Raw genomic sequence first — 15,285 nt, 5'->3', positions numbered from 1 at the left:
GTTTTGAAGCAATTCATTTCCCATATGACCAGCCTGAACTGAAGAGAACTAGGGGAGATTGGCCGTAAGGAAGCAGAAGTCCCTTGTGTGTCAGAATTCAGGGACAGCCAGGCAGCGTGTAGCTTGAAGACCCCCTCAGATTGAACTAAGTATCAGTTTTAAGAAGTAGGGGGGTTATTTCTAAAGGGAGGACAGGAAGTAGATTAGTAGGACTTGGCCAGACTTCACATACCTTAAGAAAACCCACCAAAAAGGCACATCATTTCAGCTGGGCTGTCTCCAATAACACCACCTCTGTTCTTCATGTGTAATCCAATACACCGCACTGTGCAGGAGTAAAGCCACATACTCAAATTCCTGTAGAAACTTGCATGCGATTAGAGTCTTGGATTGAGAGGTGAGAAGGGTAGTCAGCCTTCAACATCTCATCTTGTTGGGTAGAAGATTGTAATTCACATTTGCAAAAACAGATGTAACATGTTCATTTTAAATATTTTAAAGAAGTATGCCTTTCAGTTAAAAGTTTCCAAACTTGGAAGGGGTGGGGGGACCCAATCCATTTATACCCTGTTGTTCATAAAATCGAGATTACCTCTTCCTCAGAGGGTAAAGCAATCTAGCCTTTATACAGATAAGCTCAGATCAAAGGCCTCTTTAAAGTGAATGGGTTTTGCAGAGAAATGAGAAGATTGTGGGTCAGTATCCTAAAGTTCCATATAACTTGCAGGGCAAGAGAGGGCTGTATTAGTATACTCAGCTATTGAACAGCTTTTCACAAAGCTATCATAGAAGGTGACCCCCAGTTCCCAATGTTCATACAACCCTTGCAAAGCTGTGTGTGACTTGCACAACAAAGACTCAACGGTGCCTGCATGAGGTCAACTTAGTCTCAAAGCATAACATGGTTATAAATCCTTTCTAAAATGCAAAGCAAGTTCTTGACAGTTCATGTGGGTCAACCATAAGCTCCCAACTGCTTGCAGGTTATTGCCTTGTAACCAGAGTAGAGGTTTGAGAGGTAATTCAAAGGGTAAACATACTTGTTGAGAGTTATTCCTTTTCAGCCCCTCCCCTCCCCTCAGGATTTGAGCTAAAGTTACACAAGAAGCTCTTTCCTTTGATTCTTCTGAAAACCTAGTGAAAATAAAGTGAACATCAGAACCACACAGTTTTAGTGGTATTTACAAGTATTCTACCAAGAGACAACTCAATTTCTCAGAATGGTATCTAAAATCCACCTCGTCTTAAGTTCTCGGAGCAGAGAGATACAGATGTATACCCCAATCTAAGCGGTTTGACATTATTTCCACCCCCATCCCCCTTCTTGGGGGGGGGGGTTCTCTTTTTACGAAGTGTATATCCTGTGTGGCATCTTTCAGTTACATTGACCACTAGGAGGCATCACATTACTGGTTTCATCCTTACTGGGAATTATCAGATGTGGTTGGCCAGATATTATTCAATGGGGTTTAAACCCTCTACCAGGATCTTCGCAGTTTAGATGTCTATACACATTGCATTAAATTTAGGAGATATGCTGGTTATTACACGACAATGACAGCTGAAAATGCAAATAATCTGCAAGCTCTAATAATGGAAGTCAAGGAGCACAATGAAGAAATGGGACTACTGTTAAATATAGGGAAGAGCAAACCAATGGTAACAGATACAGCAACCAGCCTCAGGACTGACAGTGAGGTGGTGGTAACGTCTGCCTTTTAGGACCAACTATCACAATAAAGGAAGCAGCAGTCAAGAAATATGTTGCAGACTAGCGCTTCAAGCAATGAAGGCTTTAGAAAAGATGCTCAGATACCAGATGCATCTATATGGAGAAAGATCAGAATCGTGCAGGCAATGGTTTTCCCCATGACACTAGGGAAACTAAAGCTGAACTTCGAAGAAACAGAATATTGACATTTTTGAACTTTGGTGTTGGAGAAGAGTCCCGAGAATATCATGGATAGCCAAGAAAACAAATTAAGCTTCAAATAAATCAACCCAGAATTATCATTTAAGGCACAAATTACCAGGCTCAAATTATTCTATTTCAGATGCATTATGCAAAGATCTAGCTCTCTGGAGAAATCTATAATGCTGAGAAAGGTGGAAAAAAAGAGAAGATGATCAGCAAGATGGACTTAATTAAAATGCTGATAGGTACACCATTGGACTTCAGCAAAGGATCGTTACCTTGTCGTGGTGCTGGAGCTTGAGCACCTCAATGATGCCATGAGCTAAACCGTGAAGGGCCACCCAAGACGGGAAGGTCATGACAGAGAGGTCAGACTAAATGCGATCCCTGGGGAAGGTAATGGCAACCCACCTCAGTATTCTTGCCGTGAAAACTAAATGGATCAGTACAACCAGAGATATGTCGGTATACCATCGGAAGATGAGACCCCCAGGTCGGAAGATGGTCAAAATGCTACTGGGGAGGAACAGAGGATGAGCTCAACTAACCCCAGACGTGATGACGCAGCTAGCTCAAAGCCGAAAGGACGGCTAGCGGCCGACGGTGCTGGTGGTGAACGGCGAATCCAATGTTCTAAGGATCAACACACCATCGGAACCTGGAATGTAAGATCTATGAGCCAGGGCAAATTGGATGTGGTTATTGGTGAGATGTCAAGATTAAACATAGACATTCTGGGCGTCAGTGAACTGAAATGGACTGGAATGGGCCACTTCACATCAAATGACCACCAGATCTACTACTGCGGACAAGAGGACCACAGAAGAAATGGAGTAGCCTTCATAATTAATAGTAAAGTGGCTAAAGCAGTGCTTGGATACAACCCAAAAAACGACAGAATGATCTCAATTCGAATTCAGGGCAAGCCATCTAACATCACAGTGATCCAAGTATACGCCCCAACCACAGATGCTGAAGAAGCTGAAGTAGAGCCGTTCTATGAGGATCTGCAGCACCTACTGGACAACACGCCTAAAAGAGATGTTATTTTCATCACAGGAGACTGGAATGCTAAGGTGGGCAGTCAAATGACACCTCGAATTACAGGTAAGTATGGCCTGGGAGAACAAAACGAAGCAGGACACAGGCTGATAGAATTTTGCCAAGACAATTCACTCTGCATAACAAACACTCTCTTCCAACAACCTAAGAGACGGCTTTATACATGGACTTCACCAGATGGACAACACCGAAATCAGATTGATTACATCCTTTGCAGCCAAAGGTGGCGGACATCTGTACAGTCGGTAAAAACAAGACCTGGAGCTGACTGTAGTTCAGATCACGAACTTATTGCACAATTTAGGATCAGATTAAAGAGATTAGGGAAGACCCACAGATCAACTAGATATGAGCTCACTAATATTCCTAAGGAATATGCAGTGGAGGTGAAGAATAGATTTAAGGGACTGGACTTAGTAGATAGGGTCCCGGAAGAACTCTGGACAGAAGTTGGCAGCATTGTTCAGGAGGCGGCAACAAAATACATCCCAAAGAAAGAGAAAACCAAGAAGGCAAAATGGCTGTCTGCTGAGACACTAGAAGTAGCCCAAGAAAGAAGGAAAGCAAAAGGCAACAGTGATAGGGGGAGATATGCCCAATTAAATGCAAAATTCCAGAGGTTAGCCAGAAGAGATAAGGAATTATTTTTAAACAAGCAATGCGCGGAAGTGGAAGAAGACAATAGAATAGGAAGGACAAGAGACCTCTTCCAGAAAATTAGAAACATTGGAGGTAAATTCCAGGCAAAAATGGGTATGATCAAAAACAAAGATGGCAAGGACCTAACAGAAGAAGAAGAGATCAAGAAAAGGTGGCAGGAATATACAGAAAACCTGTATAGGAAGGATAACAATATCGGGGATAGCTTTGACGGTGTGGTCGGTGAGCTAGAGCCAGACATCCTGAAGAGTGAAGTTGAGTGGGCCTTAAGAAGCATTGCTAATAACAAGGCAACAGGAGATGACGGCATCCCAGCTGAACTGTTCAAAATCTTGCAAGATGATGCTGTCAAGGTAATGCATGCTATATGCCAGCAAATTTGGAAAACACAAGAATGGCCATCAGACTGGAAAAAATCAACTTATATCCCCATACCAAAAAAGGGAAACACTAAAGAATGTTCAAACTATCGAACAGTGGCACTCATTTCACATGCCAGTAAGGTAATGCTCAAGATCCTGCAAGGTAGACTTCAGCAATTCATGGAGCGAGAATTGCCAGATGTACAAGCTGGGTTTAGAAAAGGCAGAGGAACTAGAGACCAAATTGCCAATATCCGCTGGATAATGGAAAAAGCCAGGGAGTTTCAGAAAAACATCTATTTCTGTTTTATTGACTATTCTAAAGCCTTTGACTGTGTGGACCATAACAAATTGTGGCAAGTTCTTAGTGGTATGGGGATACCAAGTCATCTTGTATGCCTCCTGAGGAATCTGTATAACGACCAAGTAGCAACAGTAAGAACAGACCACGGAACAACAGACTGGTTTAAGATTGGGAAAGGAGTACGGCAGGGCTGTATACTCTCACCCTACCTATTCAACTTGTATGCAGAACACATCATGCGACAAGCTGGCCTTGAGGAATCCAAGGCTGGAGTTAAAATCTCTGGAAGAAACATTAACAATCTCAGATATGCAGATGATACCACTTTGATGGCTGAAAATGAAGAGGAACTGAGGAGCCTTATGATGAAGGTGAAAGAAGAAAGTGCAAAAGCTGGCTTGCAGCTAAACCTCAAAAAAACCAAGATTATGGCAACCAGCTTGATTGATAACTGGCAAATAGAGGGAGAAAATGTAGAAGCAGTGAAAGACTTTGTATTCCTAGGTGCAAAGATTACTGCAGATGCTGACTGCAGTCAGGAAATCAGAAGACGCTTAATCCTTGGAAGAAGAGCAATGACAAATCTCGATAAAATAGTTAAGAGCAGAGACATCACACTGACAACAAAGGCCCGCATAGTTAAAGCAATGGTGTTCCCTGTAGTAACATATGGCTGTGAGAGCTGGACCATAAGGAAGGCTGAGCGAAGGAAGATCGATGCTTTTGAACTGTGGTGTTGGAGGAAAATTCTGAGAGTGCCTTGGACTGCAAGAAGATCCAACCAGTCCATCCTCCAGGAAATAAAGCCAGACTACTCACTTGAGGGAATGATATTAAAGGCAAAACTGAAATACTTTGGCCACATAATGAGAAGACAGGACAGCCTGGAGAAGATGCTGATGCTAGGGAGAGTGGAAGGCAAAAGGAAGAGGGGCCGACCAAGGGCAAGGTGGATGGATGATATTCTAGAGGTGACGGACTCGTCCCTGGGGGAGCTGGGGGTGTTGACGACCGACAGGAAGCTCTGGCGTGGGCTGGTCCATGAAGTCACGAAGAGTCGGAAGCGACTAAACGAATAAACAACAACAAACAACACCATTGGAAGATCTGAAGGACCAGATTAGGGACAGGTATTTCTGGAGAAAATTTATGTGGTTGCTAACAGTCAACACTGGCTTGATGACACATAATCAACATTTCCAGTTGAGTTAAATGTAACTCTAAATGTGATTTACTTAAACCTCATTAAAGTCAGACAACCACACCTTTCTCTCCAGCTTGATATCAATATCACATTTATTTATTTATTAAATTTATCCACCACCCAATCTCGTTCAATGACAACTCTGGGCAGCTGACTGAATGCAAGATATATAAAAAAGTGAAGTTTCCTTCAAGTCAGGCTTGAATGTTGGTGACTGGTTTCATCAACTTCCTAGCCTAACCTGTTTCTAATAGTCTCCCATCCAGATATCAACCAGGTCCAACCTGCTTAGCCAAAATAACACTTCTCAATCAAAGCTACCAAAAATTAACCATCTATCAGCTCCACCAGGTAGTCCAGACCAGGACATCAACTCCACAGGAAGGCTAAAACTACTTTTATGGAGATTGACTATAACAACAGAATCTTGCCAGTCTGATTGTGCTGTACCTACTGCCACGTGAATTAGGGAGGTGTCTTTCTGAGCTGCTTCTGCATACTTTCTGCTTGCTTTGGACTTAAACTATGTTTTTCTTCTTGTTGCTTTGGTAACAGATCTGGCCTATCTCTGTCAAGGTCATCTTTCTTACTCTCTACATCATCTCTACTGCAACTTAATATACTTTCTGGCAATCTCTCCAGACTCACTCAGCCAAGGGGTCCAGAAAGATCCTGAGTTAATGTTGTGGATTATGTCTCCTCTCCTACTACATTTAGGGGGGAGATGTATAGCATGTATGTAGACAACAGTTAAAAACAAGCTAAGGCACTGAATATTGTAGTAACTTGATACAATTGGAGCATACAGGCACACCTAAATTTCTGAAGGTCAGATAAGATCATATTGGGATTATCCTTAATTGTTAAGAGCCATTCTCAAAATGCTAAAAAACACAGACCTTTGGGGCTCCCTAGATGCACTACCATCTACTTTTGGCCAGGGTGGACACACCATCACCAACCTTAGTCACATGTATGTTTACTATAAGCTTATGCCAAGAATCACAAAATTTTAAAAAGTACGTGATTACCAAGGTGACGAACACTAAGCTTAATCAGAACTCTGAACTGCTCTCTTCAGTTTCTAATTCTAACAGAGGGTCAGTTTCAAATAAGTGCTTCAATAAACTTGAGCTAAAGCCACTAATTATATTTTATGTATAGCCAGAGGCATTAACTGAAATCTGGGAACTGAATGCAAATATAATTTTACTTCCTGTCTCCCAATCAGAACATTTGCTTCAAATGGCAAGTCACCAAAAGTGTTTCTAGATGAGAAAGATACAAAGTTTAATATGCAATAAATTCTTAAAACCAATTGCCTGTTGCTTTAAATACATCAGGGAGTTCTGCAACATGAATGAAATACAGGAAAAGCTGCCATCAATTCCTTTAACTTGACTTAACTGTTGCTTTTCCACAAAGAACTGTCAGCTGGTTCTGGGGAAGGAAAAGGCAATTCATTTAAGTCTTGATAGTATCCCCCTGGAACCACTAAACATTAGTTTGGGGGTTATTCTTGTCTATGCTTTTTATGGATTTTTTTAAAAATAATGAATTATTGGATTTCATATGAAGGCAGAATTGATTCCACGTAATTTTATGTCAAAAAAAAAAAGAGAGAGAGAAGCTGGCTTGCAGGAAACTGATTGCCCTTCGTGTCATCTTTATTTCCAGTACTGGCTATAAATCTATTCATTGTGGAGGAGGTCTATCTATGCGGTTGCCAAGAATCAATGCTGACTTGATGGATATAATCGATCAGTATCTTAAGTCTGTTCCTAGCTGTTCTTAGATCCACAGGGTGGATTGTTCTAATTCCAACGGTTTCACTTCCTTTAGTAGACCCATTCTAAACAAGAATAAGAATGGGCAATACAGTAGGATGAAGCCACTTCATATTTATCTTCAAGGGGACGAGAGTTTTCCATTTGGCCAAATTCACTCCAGCTGCCATTTTGCAAAGTTGTTAGTGTCTACCTATGGCAACCCTTTTGTGACAGTATCCACGACAAGCTGCCACCATTTCATTTGCACCCTCTGGCTGAAAAGGTTGCCAACTCCTAGGTTTGACTGAGAAAAAGGTTTCAGACCAGCTCAGAACTGACAAGAGTCAACAGCTAAAGAGAGGCTTCCTGAAGGTGGAAACTCCAATTTCCCCAAAGATATGGATGTGGGGGACAGCCAGCCATTTCCCAAAATACTTTGCTTCAAACACTTACCACCAGAGTGTGGATATGCTGGACAGTGTCGTTATTTAATAGCTGCACATCAATGTTCTGAATGTCATCTCCAGATGAGCAAAGAGTCTGAAACAAAGCAGAAAGATTCTGTTTGGAATGTACACAGAGTACACATGCATGTAATTTCACATTTGCTCCTCCCCATTCATGTGCTGGATGTTCGGCAGCCTGTTCCCACTCCATTGAGATCAAAGCCTCATGGTCTTCCTATTCTAATGATTTTATTCCTAAGCGCCTTCAAATAATTACTATTGCTCTGAGAATGAAACCTGTGTTTCTCAAAATCCTATTTCCACCAGGACCAGATTCATGCAGTTCCTTAACATGCAGTGATTAGAATCTGGATATGTGTGTACATATACAGTATGTATACATATACCCATCAAGCAAAGACACCTCTGCTTTGGCCAAAGTCCATAAGAACCATACCTGCCCATCACTCAGAGGTATGTTGACAAAAGGAAGTGATCGTTCAGGGGGCATAGAAGAACTGCGAAGAGCTGTAGCCAGAGTTCTCCCAGAAGTTCCTGTGGAGAGCCCCCTCTGTGAAAATCTAGCAAGAGAAAGTAGGTGGGGATCGACAAGGGGAAAGGGATTGTCTTGATTTCTTTGAAGTATTCATCTTCAAAAAGATGAGGCTATGAGTGACTAAATCAAATGTACATACATATACATCCATCTGTATACAGATATGTGTGTGTGTGTTTGTATTACACACACACATTATTTAAATGTATTGGCTGCCTAACTCCATATAGACAAACACACATAAACACAAGTAGGTAGGTAGCTTTACAGACTGAAAAATATGCAGCTGCTTTAAAGAGTCAGTTCATTAAAGCAGCCATGTCTTTGTTCATATTTCCAAGCTGTCAGGGGGCTGCCATCAGATCACTTGTTCCCCAAGGTCCCCTGAGTAGGCAAGAAGAGGGTCATCTGAACACCCACAAGGCAACTTTCTACAAGGACCCCTAGAGAGGTACAAATGGAGAGATGGTCCAGCACCAGTCCATTCAGAAGACCTAGGGTTTTCCCCTTCTTGCACCTAAAACAACACAAACATGCCCTGACAATCACTTAGTTTCTGCTGTGTTCCCCATGACATTGCCTTCATCTTCTCCACCATCCATGAGTGAGATGGGCTTAAGTCACCCTTAGCTAAACTGGTGCCACACTTATTTTGGCAGCATCCAAGGACAGCTCCCAGATGTGGTTACCTCATCATCTTGGAGAGAGGTTGGGGCACTGCAGTGACTTGAAACAGAAGTGAGAGAGGCGGGGTAGGGATCAGCAGCGGGGACAATCAATTTCATGCTGGGGTAATTGTGTGCTGACTCAAGGATAGGTGGAGAGCACTTTAACCCGGGAGGAAAGATATAGGCAGACATACACCTTCTGGTTAGAAATCTAATTAGTGCTTTAAAAGTGTCAAGAGTCTGTTCTTTAAAACAAACCAGCAATATTGACCTTTTAGAGTCTGAGCTGATGAACCTGGGAGCAGATCTTGGCTGCTCACGCAGAGAGGCAGATCGCTCAATGTTTCTCTTGTTTGGAGTGGAGCACACAGATGCAGACCTGATGGAAGACACCAGTCATTGAATTATTACCCCCCCACACACACAATGTTTCCTCCCATGACCGCTTCTATTTACCTTCCTGCAAATACGACTATGATGCATTTGGTTAAGATCTAAATGATGGAAGGAAAACTTTTCTGCACAGTCCTGATAAACAGCAGCTGGGTTTATTCTTTTCTTGAAACCAATGAATTCATAACCATTTCACTGAGCTGCTTGTTTTGCCAAAGAAGGCCCCAGCTTTCAACTATTTAAGACCACATTCCTGTTAAGTTGATTTCCATCAACTTGATGCTTAAAGGTCTTCTCTGCTAAAATCAAGGAGACTCAGCCCTGGCCTGAACATGCTTATGATGCACTTTAAGACAGACATCAAGTGCAAAAAAAAAACATTCCAGTCCAGAGCAATCCTGATTAATCATGCCACCAGACCCTTTCCCCAATTCTCCATTCCTTTACAGAAAAGTCCATTGCATCTTTTGGCAATCAAGCCATGCTCACTCCTTATTGGTTCATTCCTGAGATTTTTCCCCACCTGAGTATTTTGCACACCCAATACTGCTGTTTTGTCAACATAAGCACCTGGCCTCTCCCCTGTAATAGCATAGCAGCTCAGCCATGTAGAGGGGCCATCTTTCATCAATCCATCTCAGTGGATGAATTACCTTCATTTTAAAGTATGGGATGAATTAAAAGCATTGACCTATTCTTACCTGCAGAGAATGCCTTTTTTATCCTTGATGGCAGAAGTCAGTGACTTGGTTTTAAATACCTGAAGAAAATTAAGCAGTATATATATCACTTTGCATGCAGAACTGGCACTGGATCCAAAGCAACTTTGGGGCAATGACATACAGGCCTGGTACAGACAAAGGCACCTTTAAAATCACAAGGAAGACAGGTTCAAGACAGCAGAATGGATATTATCCTTTCCTCACCTACCTTCTGAGATGTTTCCTTGGTTTGTGACCTCTGTTCCTCTTTTGCTTCCTTATATTCCACAATTGTGGTGACTTTAACTGGAAAGGACAGTTGGGTTAAGAGTTAAGAGACTAATAACGGATACAAGTAGAGCTGTGCCTGCTTCAGAAACAATTCAGCAGAAATACATACGTTTCTTACAGCCCTAAGGCCAGACAAAATTAATTTTGAATCTTAGTATACTAATTGCATTTGTTTCATATATATGTATTAATGTAAGATTTGTTGCTATTGTATAGTTTTATTGTGTCTGGCCTTAGGGCTGTAAGAAACGTATGTACTCAGCAGAAACGCTTAGACCTTAAGTGTTCAGTAGCACCTAATCTTTTTTTGAAGCATGCATGGGCCTTACAACCAGCCATTTTTTCACCAAAACTATGGTAGGATCAAAAGGACTTTCTATGCTTGGTGAGTTACCCTGATCCCCTTCCCAAAACAGCTCCTGGCATTCCCAAGATCTCTAGAATTTCTCAGCCAGCACAGCTATTACTGAGACCTCAAGGAACTGAGACCATTTATCTGGCTGGTGTCCAAGTGTTCCAGAGACTGGAATCAAGCAAACTCTCTTCAGCTCCAAAGAGGGTCAGTACCAAAGAACTTGGGAAGAGCACAGAAAAGCATCTTTTGTACCAGAATGAGCACTTCTGATTTACCTCGCTTGCGATTTGTCCTCATTAGTCTAGGATTGAGTAGATCTCCAATGCCACAGTCATTCTTTAGAGATGTTGGGGGAGAAAAGGGAAAAATTAAGACTAGCATCACCATGGTCCCTTCATTCATATTTGGTTAGGTACAAGTCATCAATCTCTAGGTATAGGGTATAAATAATTTATCAGGATTAAGGTTTCAGGATCCTGCTAACAGTTCTATATCTAGAAGAAACACCAACAGGTATAGATATTATTGACAGGGAGGGAATTAGTTTTTCTATTTGTACAGGTATCACAAGGTAGTGGATTCCATTCCCATTCATTATTTTAACATATTTTGATGGAACAGACACTTACTGCCTCCAGAGTGGCTACAGCTGTTGCTGCAGCTGCATCTTCTTCTTTTAGATCTGAAAGATAGAGATTAAACCATTATACTAAAGCAGCTGGCTGCCAACTCACAAAAGTGACTTTCTTCATACAGATCAGAAATATCTGGAGTTGAATTGCAATTCCCAGGATCTGCATTCAACCCAACTAGTAGCAGCAAAGATTGCTAGGAGTTGGAATTCAGCAACATCTGGAGATGCAGCCACACTGAGCTGACTATGGCTTGATCTCAAAAAGCTAAGCAGGGTCAGGACATTGCAGGACTAGAGGCAAGGCTGGGAAGTCAAAGAACATCCCAGAAGAAAACAGTGGCAAACAATGTCTACACCATTGTCAAAAAAGTGACAAGAACGGGTCCATGGAGTTGAGTTCTACACAAAGAAGTCTTATCTTACTTTAACATTTGAAGAAACACCAGCTTCCCACCTTTATTTATTATTTGTTAGGCTTGTATCTCAGAACATTTCTGCAGGTGTGGGCAGAGAGTAGATCAGTATTTACTGGTAATCTCTGGAAGGCTTCCAAGACCTTGAACTTGTTTTATGGTATGTACTGAAACTAAAAGGGCCCTTCAACCACCAGCTTCCAATGGTACAATCCTATGCTTCAATTTTCCCCAAACCAGGCACTTCCAGAGATGGAGTAACTACAGTTTCTAAAATTCTACTAGCCAAGCTTGGAATTCTGAGAATTGTAGTGCCCACCCAGCTGGAGGACACCCAGGAAAAAGACTGAAGGACATGTCTACTCAGAAGGAAGTCAGACTTTCTGAAGGGTTTATTCTCCAGTAAACATACAGGGCTGTAACATCAGTCTGCGGAAGCTGAAAAAGTTTGGCGGACAGGTTTTAATGACAGAAGTACACATCCTCTGAAGCAGAGTTTCTCAACCTCAGCAACTTTTAAGCGGTGTGGACTTCAACTCCCAGAATTCCTAGCCACGTCTGGCTGGGGAATTCTGGGAGTTGAAGTCCATACCGCTTAAAAGTTGCTGAGGTTGAGAAACATTGTTCTGGAGACTGAAAAGAAGTTATTGGGCTGAGCAGAGTTGCCTGGGGAGGCCTCCAAATTGACTTTCTGTAGCACCTTGTTGGCCTCTCCCATGTCACTCTCCCCATCAAACCCCTACCATGACACACATGGGCTAAAGTCACAAGGTCCAACATTACAGCAGACTCCAGAAACCTCCAGAGTCTGCAGCAAAGCCAGTTTGGTGCCACACTGTGTGTTGAATTATGACCAGGAAGACCAAGGTTCAGGTAGACCTTCAGCCATGGAAGCTCTCTGGGTGACTTGTGACCAGTTAGTCTCCCTCAACAGGTCAGGGTGAGAAGACAACTGACCTTGAGGTTTGGAGGAAAGGCAGTCCCTTCCTCTTATGTCAGTTCCTCTGGAATCAAAGATCTGGAAGGATTCTAGGAAGACCAACGTAGGGTCTACAAGCTTACAGGTGGGCCAATCCTGCTGCAGAGAAGGAAAGGTTGGGCTAGGAGAAGGGAGAAAGCCGGGCGGACAGTGGGGCCCAGGGCTCACCCAACAAGTCTTTCCTCTTCATTTTTCTCATGGCCAGAGGCAGGGCCAGCAGCTCCACTCTGAAGGCTTTCTCAGCCGTCTGCAGAAGCGAAGCCAGTTCTTTCTTCATCTCTTGTAGGTTCTCCTTCGCTTGAACAGAGAAGCAGAGGACGAAAAGGGTGCCAACCTTTTCCCCAAAGTAGTAAAGCAAAAGGAAACAGTGATGGGGGTGGGGTGAAGCATAGCTTGCTTAACCCTGGTTTACAAACTAGGTTCTTGCAACTTGCAAAAGCAAAGTGAGCCACATTATGCCCAACAAATTGGCTCCTGGAACAAGTTACACCATCAACCAAGAGTTACTGCGTAAACCACAATTGGTAAGGATCATCACAAGAACTGTCCATAATTACTACTAATCACAGGGATGAAGTTGCCACAAGGTGTGAAGCCAAAACTAGCCATCTTAGCTTAGCATGAGGGTACCATGCTGTCCCCTAACTTGTCCTGCCACCTTATGATATGTCGGACTCTAACCCCCATGAATGATAGGTATTAGCAGAATGGTTCATATAGTTCCACAAATGACCTGAAGGCCCTTGCTGGGGAAAGATGCAAGGGTACCCCCTTCTCGGAGCCAAAGGAGGGAATGAACGAACACAACAGGAACGCGCCCCTTCCCCGAAGCCTCACCCTGGTGGTCGAAATCCTGCAGGAAGAGGCTTATCCGCTGGTGCCTTTGCTCTTTGCTCAAGACCCTCCGATCCGGTTCGACTCCGGAGTCGCCGTTGCGCTCCTTGGCGTCTTCCAACTGCATCTTGAACGCCATGGAGAGCTGGCGAGCCGGCTGCTGGGCGACCTCCTTCGGCACCTCCGAGCCCACAGAAAAACGCCGCCCCGCAAGGAACGTGGAGGGACCAGCGGGCGGGTGGGCATTTATAGAGTCCTGCTCTCTCTGGCGGACACGCCCCTAGGACCCGGGGTGGGGGTACCGTGGTAGGGGCGATTCCCAGCTGGGCTCCAGGGATCGCCTTTGAAGGAGGGCGAAGCAGCGCATGGGTCGGCTGGAAGTTTGTTGAAAAGTTTTGTTTTTTTCCACAAAGCTGGGCGGGGATCAGATCTGCACCTCCTAATCCAGATTGCTGGGTCAGCAGCCAGAGGAGGTGGGGTGGGAGTGGGAGCTGCATTCCGCCCACGTCCGCCACCACCGCTCCAAAGAGCTCTCTAAACCCTGAAGGTCTGAATTGGCGCGCTGGACTAAGGTCCAAGTGGTGTGTGAGCAATGCTCTAAACCTGGTTACCGGCATGGTCGTATTCCATCTGGGTTTGCATCCTATAGAACCAGGAGCTGATGCGACTGGCTGGCTTTGCAAACGACGTAAACCTACTTTTAAAGAACCCAATCAAGGTTAAAACTAATCAAGATTAACACAGATTCATAGAGCTTTTACATCTAAATTGGAGATGCAAACAGCCAGTTAACCATGATTTCCTGAATTCTGTTGTCTCAGTTCGTATAACAAGCCTGAATGATAAACTGACCGTGTTGGTTGGATTTGACTGGCTGTCCCAGCCCCCAAATGGCAAACCACATTTATATTAGGGTGCTGAGTGAACTCAGCCATCAAATGAGGTTCACTTGTTTTTGCCCTAATGCAAACCCAGCCATTGTGAGTTGGTAAGTGGACTAGTATGAGCCTAACTGTGGTTAAGCACTCCATTGGCTGTGATGTGTGACCCAGGATGGTGGGTTTGCAGATCTAGGAGAATAGTTTTTTCTTTTCTTCCTTCTCCCTCCCTTATTGCTTTCTTCCAGGAAGATTTTTCAACTTTCCATCCTAGTCCCTCACCGGTTTCCTAGCAAAGTTCTAAACAAGCCTGACTCTGCTTAACTTTTGAAGCTCAGCCCATGGGTTCTCTATAAACTCTCTTTAGAGCTGCACGACGCTTTGGGGCTTCAGTGGGTTAGAGACAGGTGCTGTGTTGGTATTCCCATGTGTTCCAAAGCACTCCTTTGGAACTGAATCCACAGATGTGGCAGACATATCAGCCTACGTAAAACAAAGTTGATCTCACAAACCTAGCAACTGCCTACTCTTTGGAGGACGATCTTTGGAGATGAGGTTAGCCCCATCGCTCTTGGCGTTCCGGAGGAGCCTGAAGACCTGGCTCTGCCACCTGGTTTGGGGCGGAGAGGGGAGTACAGTAGTTCTGCATGGGGATGGCTGGTATCTTAGACCACTCCTCCAGTGTATGGACTGTATTGGATTCCTTTGCCACTTGGATTTTATTCATATTCTCATTTTTACTCTTATTTTTATATTTATTTATTAGGGGTAATGATAGATTTATATATTGTATTTATATTGTATGTTTGCTGTTTTAATTGACTATTTTATTGTAAACTGCTCAGAGTCCCCTGATGGGAG

General features: G+C 43.4%; 1 protein-coding gene across 1 annotated transcript; it reads right to left on the bottom strand.

The window, feature by feature from the left end:
• Positions 1–6,710: 6,710 nt before the first annotated feature.
• LOC134504002 (borealin-2-like) lies at positions 6,711–13,690 on the bottom strand. The gene is made up of 10 exons (XM_063312997.1): positions 13,550–13,690; positions 12,881–13,009; positions 11,316–11,368; positions 10,962–11,022; positions 10,270–10,346; positions 10,041–10,099; positions 9,218–9,325; positions 8,180–8,303; positions 7,730–7,816; positions 6,711–6,947 (listed from the first exon to the last, which is right to left on the bottom strand). The coding sequence occupies exons 1-10, from the start codon at positions 13,683–13,685 to the stop codon at positions 6,900–6,902; spliced, it is 882 nt and encodes a 293-aa protein (XP_063169067.1). The 5' UTR covers positions 13,686–13,690; the 3' UTR covers positions 6,711–6,899.
• Between the last annotated feature and the right edge of the window lie 1,595 nt (positions 13,691–15,285).

This window comes from Candoia aspera, chromosome 11 (assembly GCF_035149785.1).
Source record: "Candoia aspera isolate rCanAsp1 chromosome 11, rCanAsp1.hap2, whole genome shotgun sequence".
Lineage (NCBI taxonomy): Eukaryota > Metazoa > Chordata > Lepidosauria > Squamata > Boidae > Candoia > Candoia aspera.
Note: the sequence above shows the minus strand (reverse complement) of the source record. Positions and strands in the feature narration are given on the sequence as shown.

Bases quoted from the DNA above. Each gene is read 5' to 3' on its own strand.
- LOC134504002 (XM_063312997.1), bottom strand. From the start codon at position 13,685: ATGGCGTTCAAGATGCAGTTGGAAGACGCCAAGGAGCGCAACGGCGAC. The intron at 10,347-10,961 runs GTAAATCAGAAG...TGTCCTTTCCAG, and splicing joins GAGGACAAATCGCAAGCGAG to TTAAAGTCACCACAATTGTG. The intron at 10,100-10,269 runs GTAGGTGAGGAA...AATTTTCTTCAG, and splicing joins CCAAGGAAACATCTCAGAAG to GTATTTAAAACCAAGTCACT.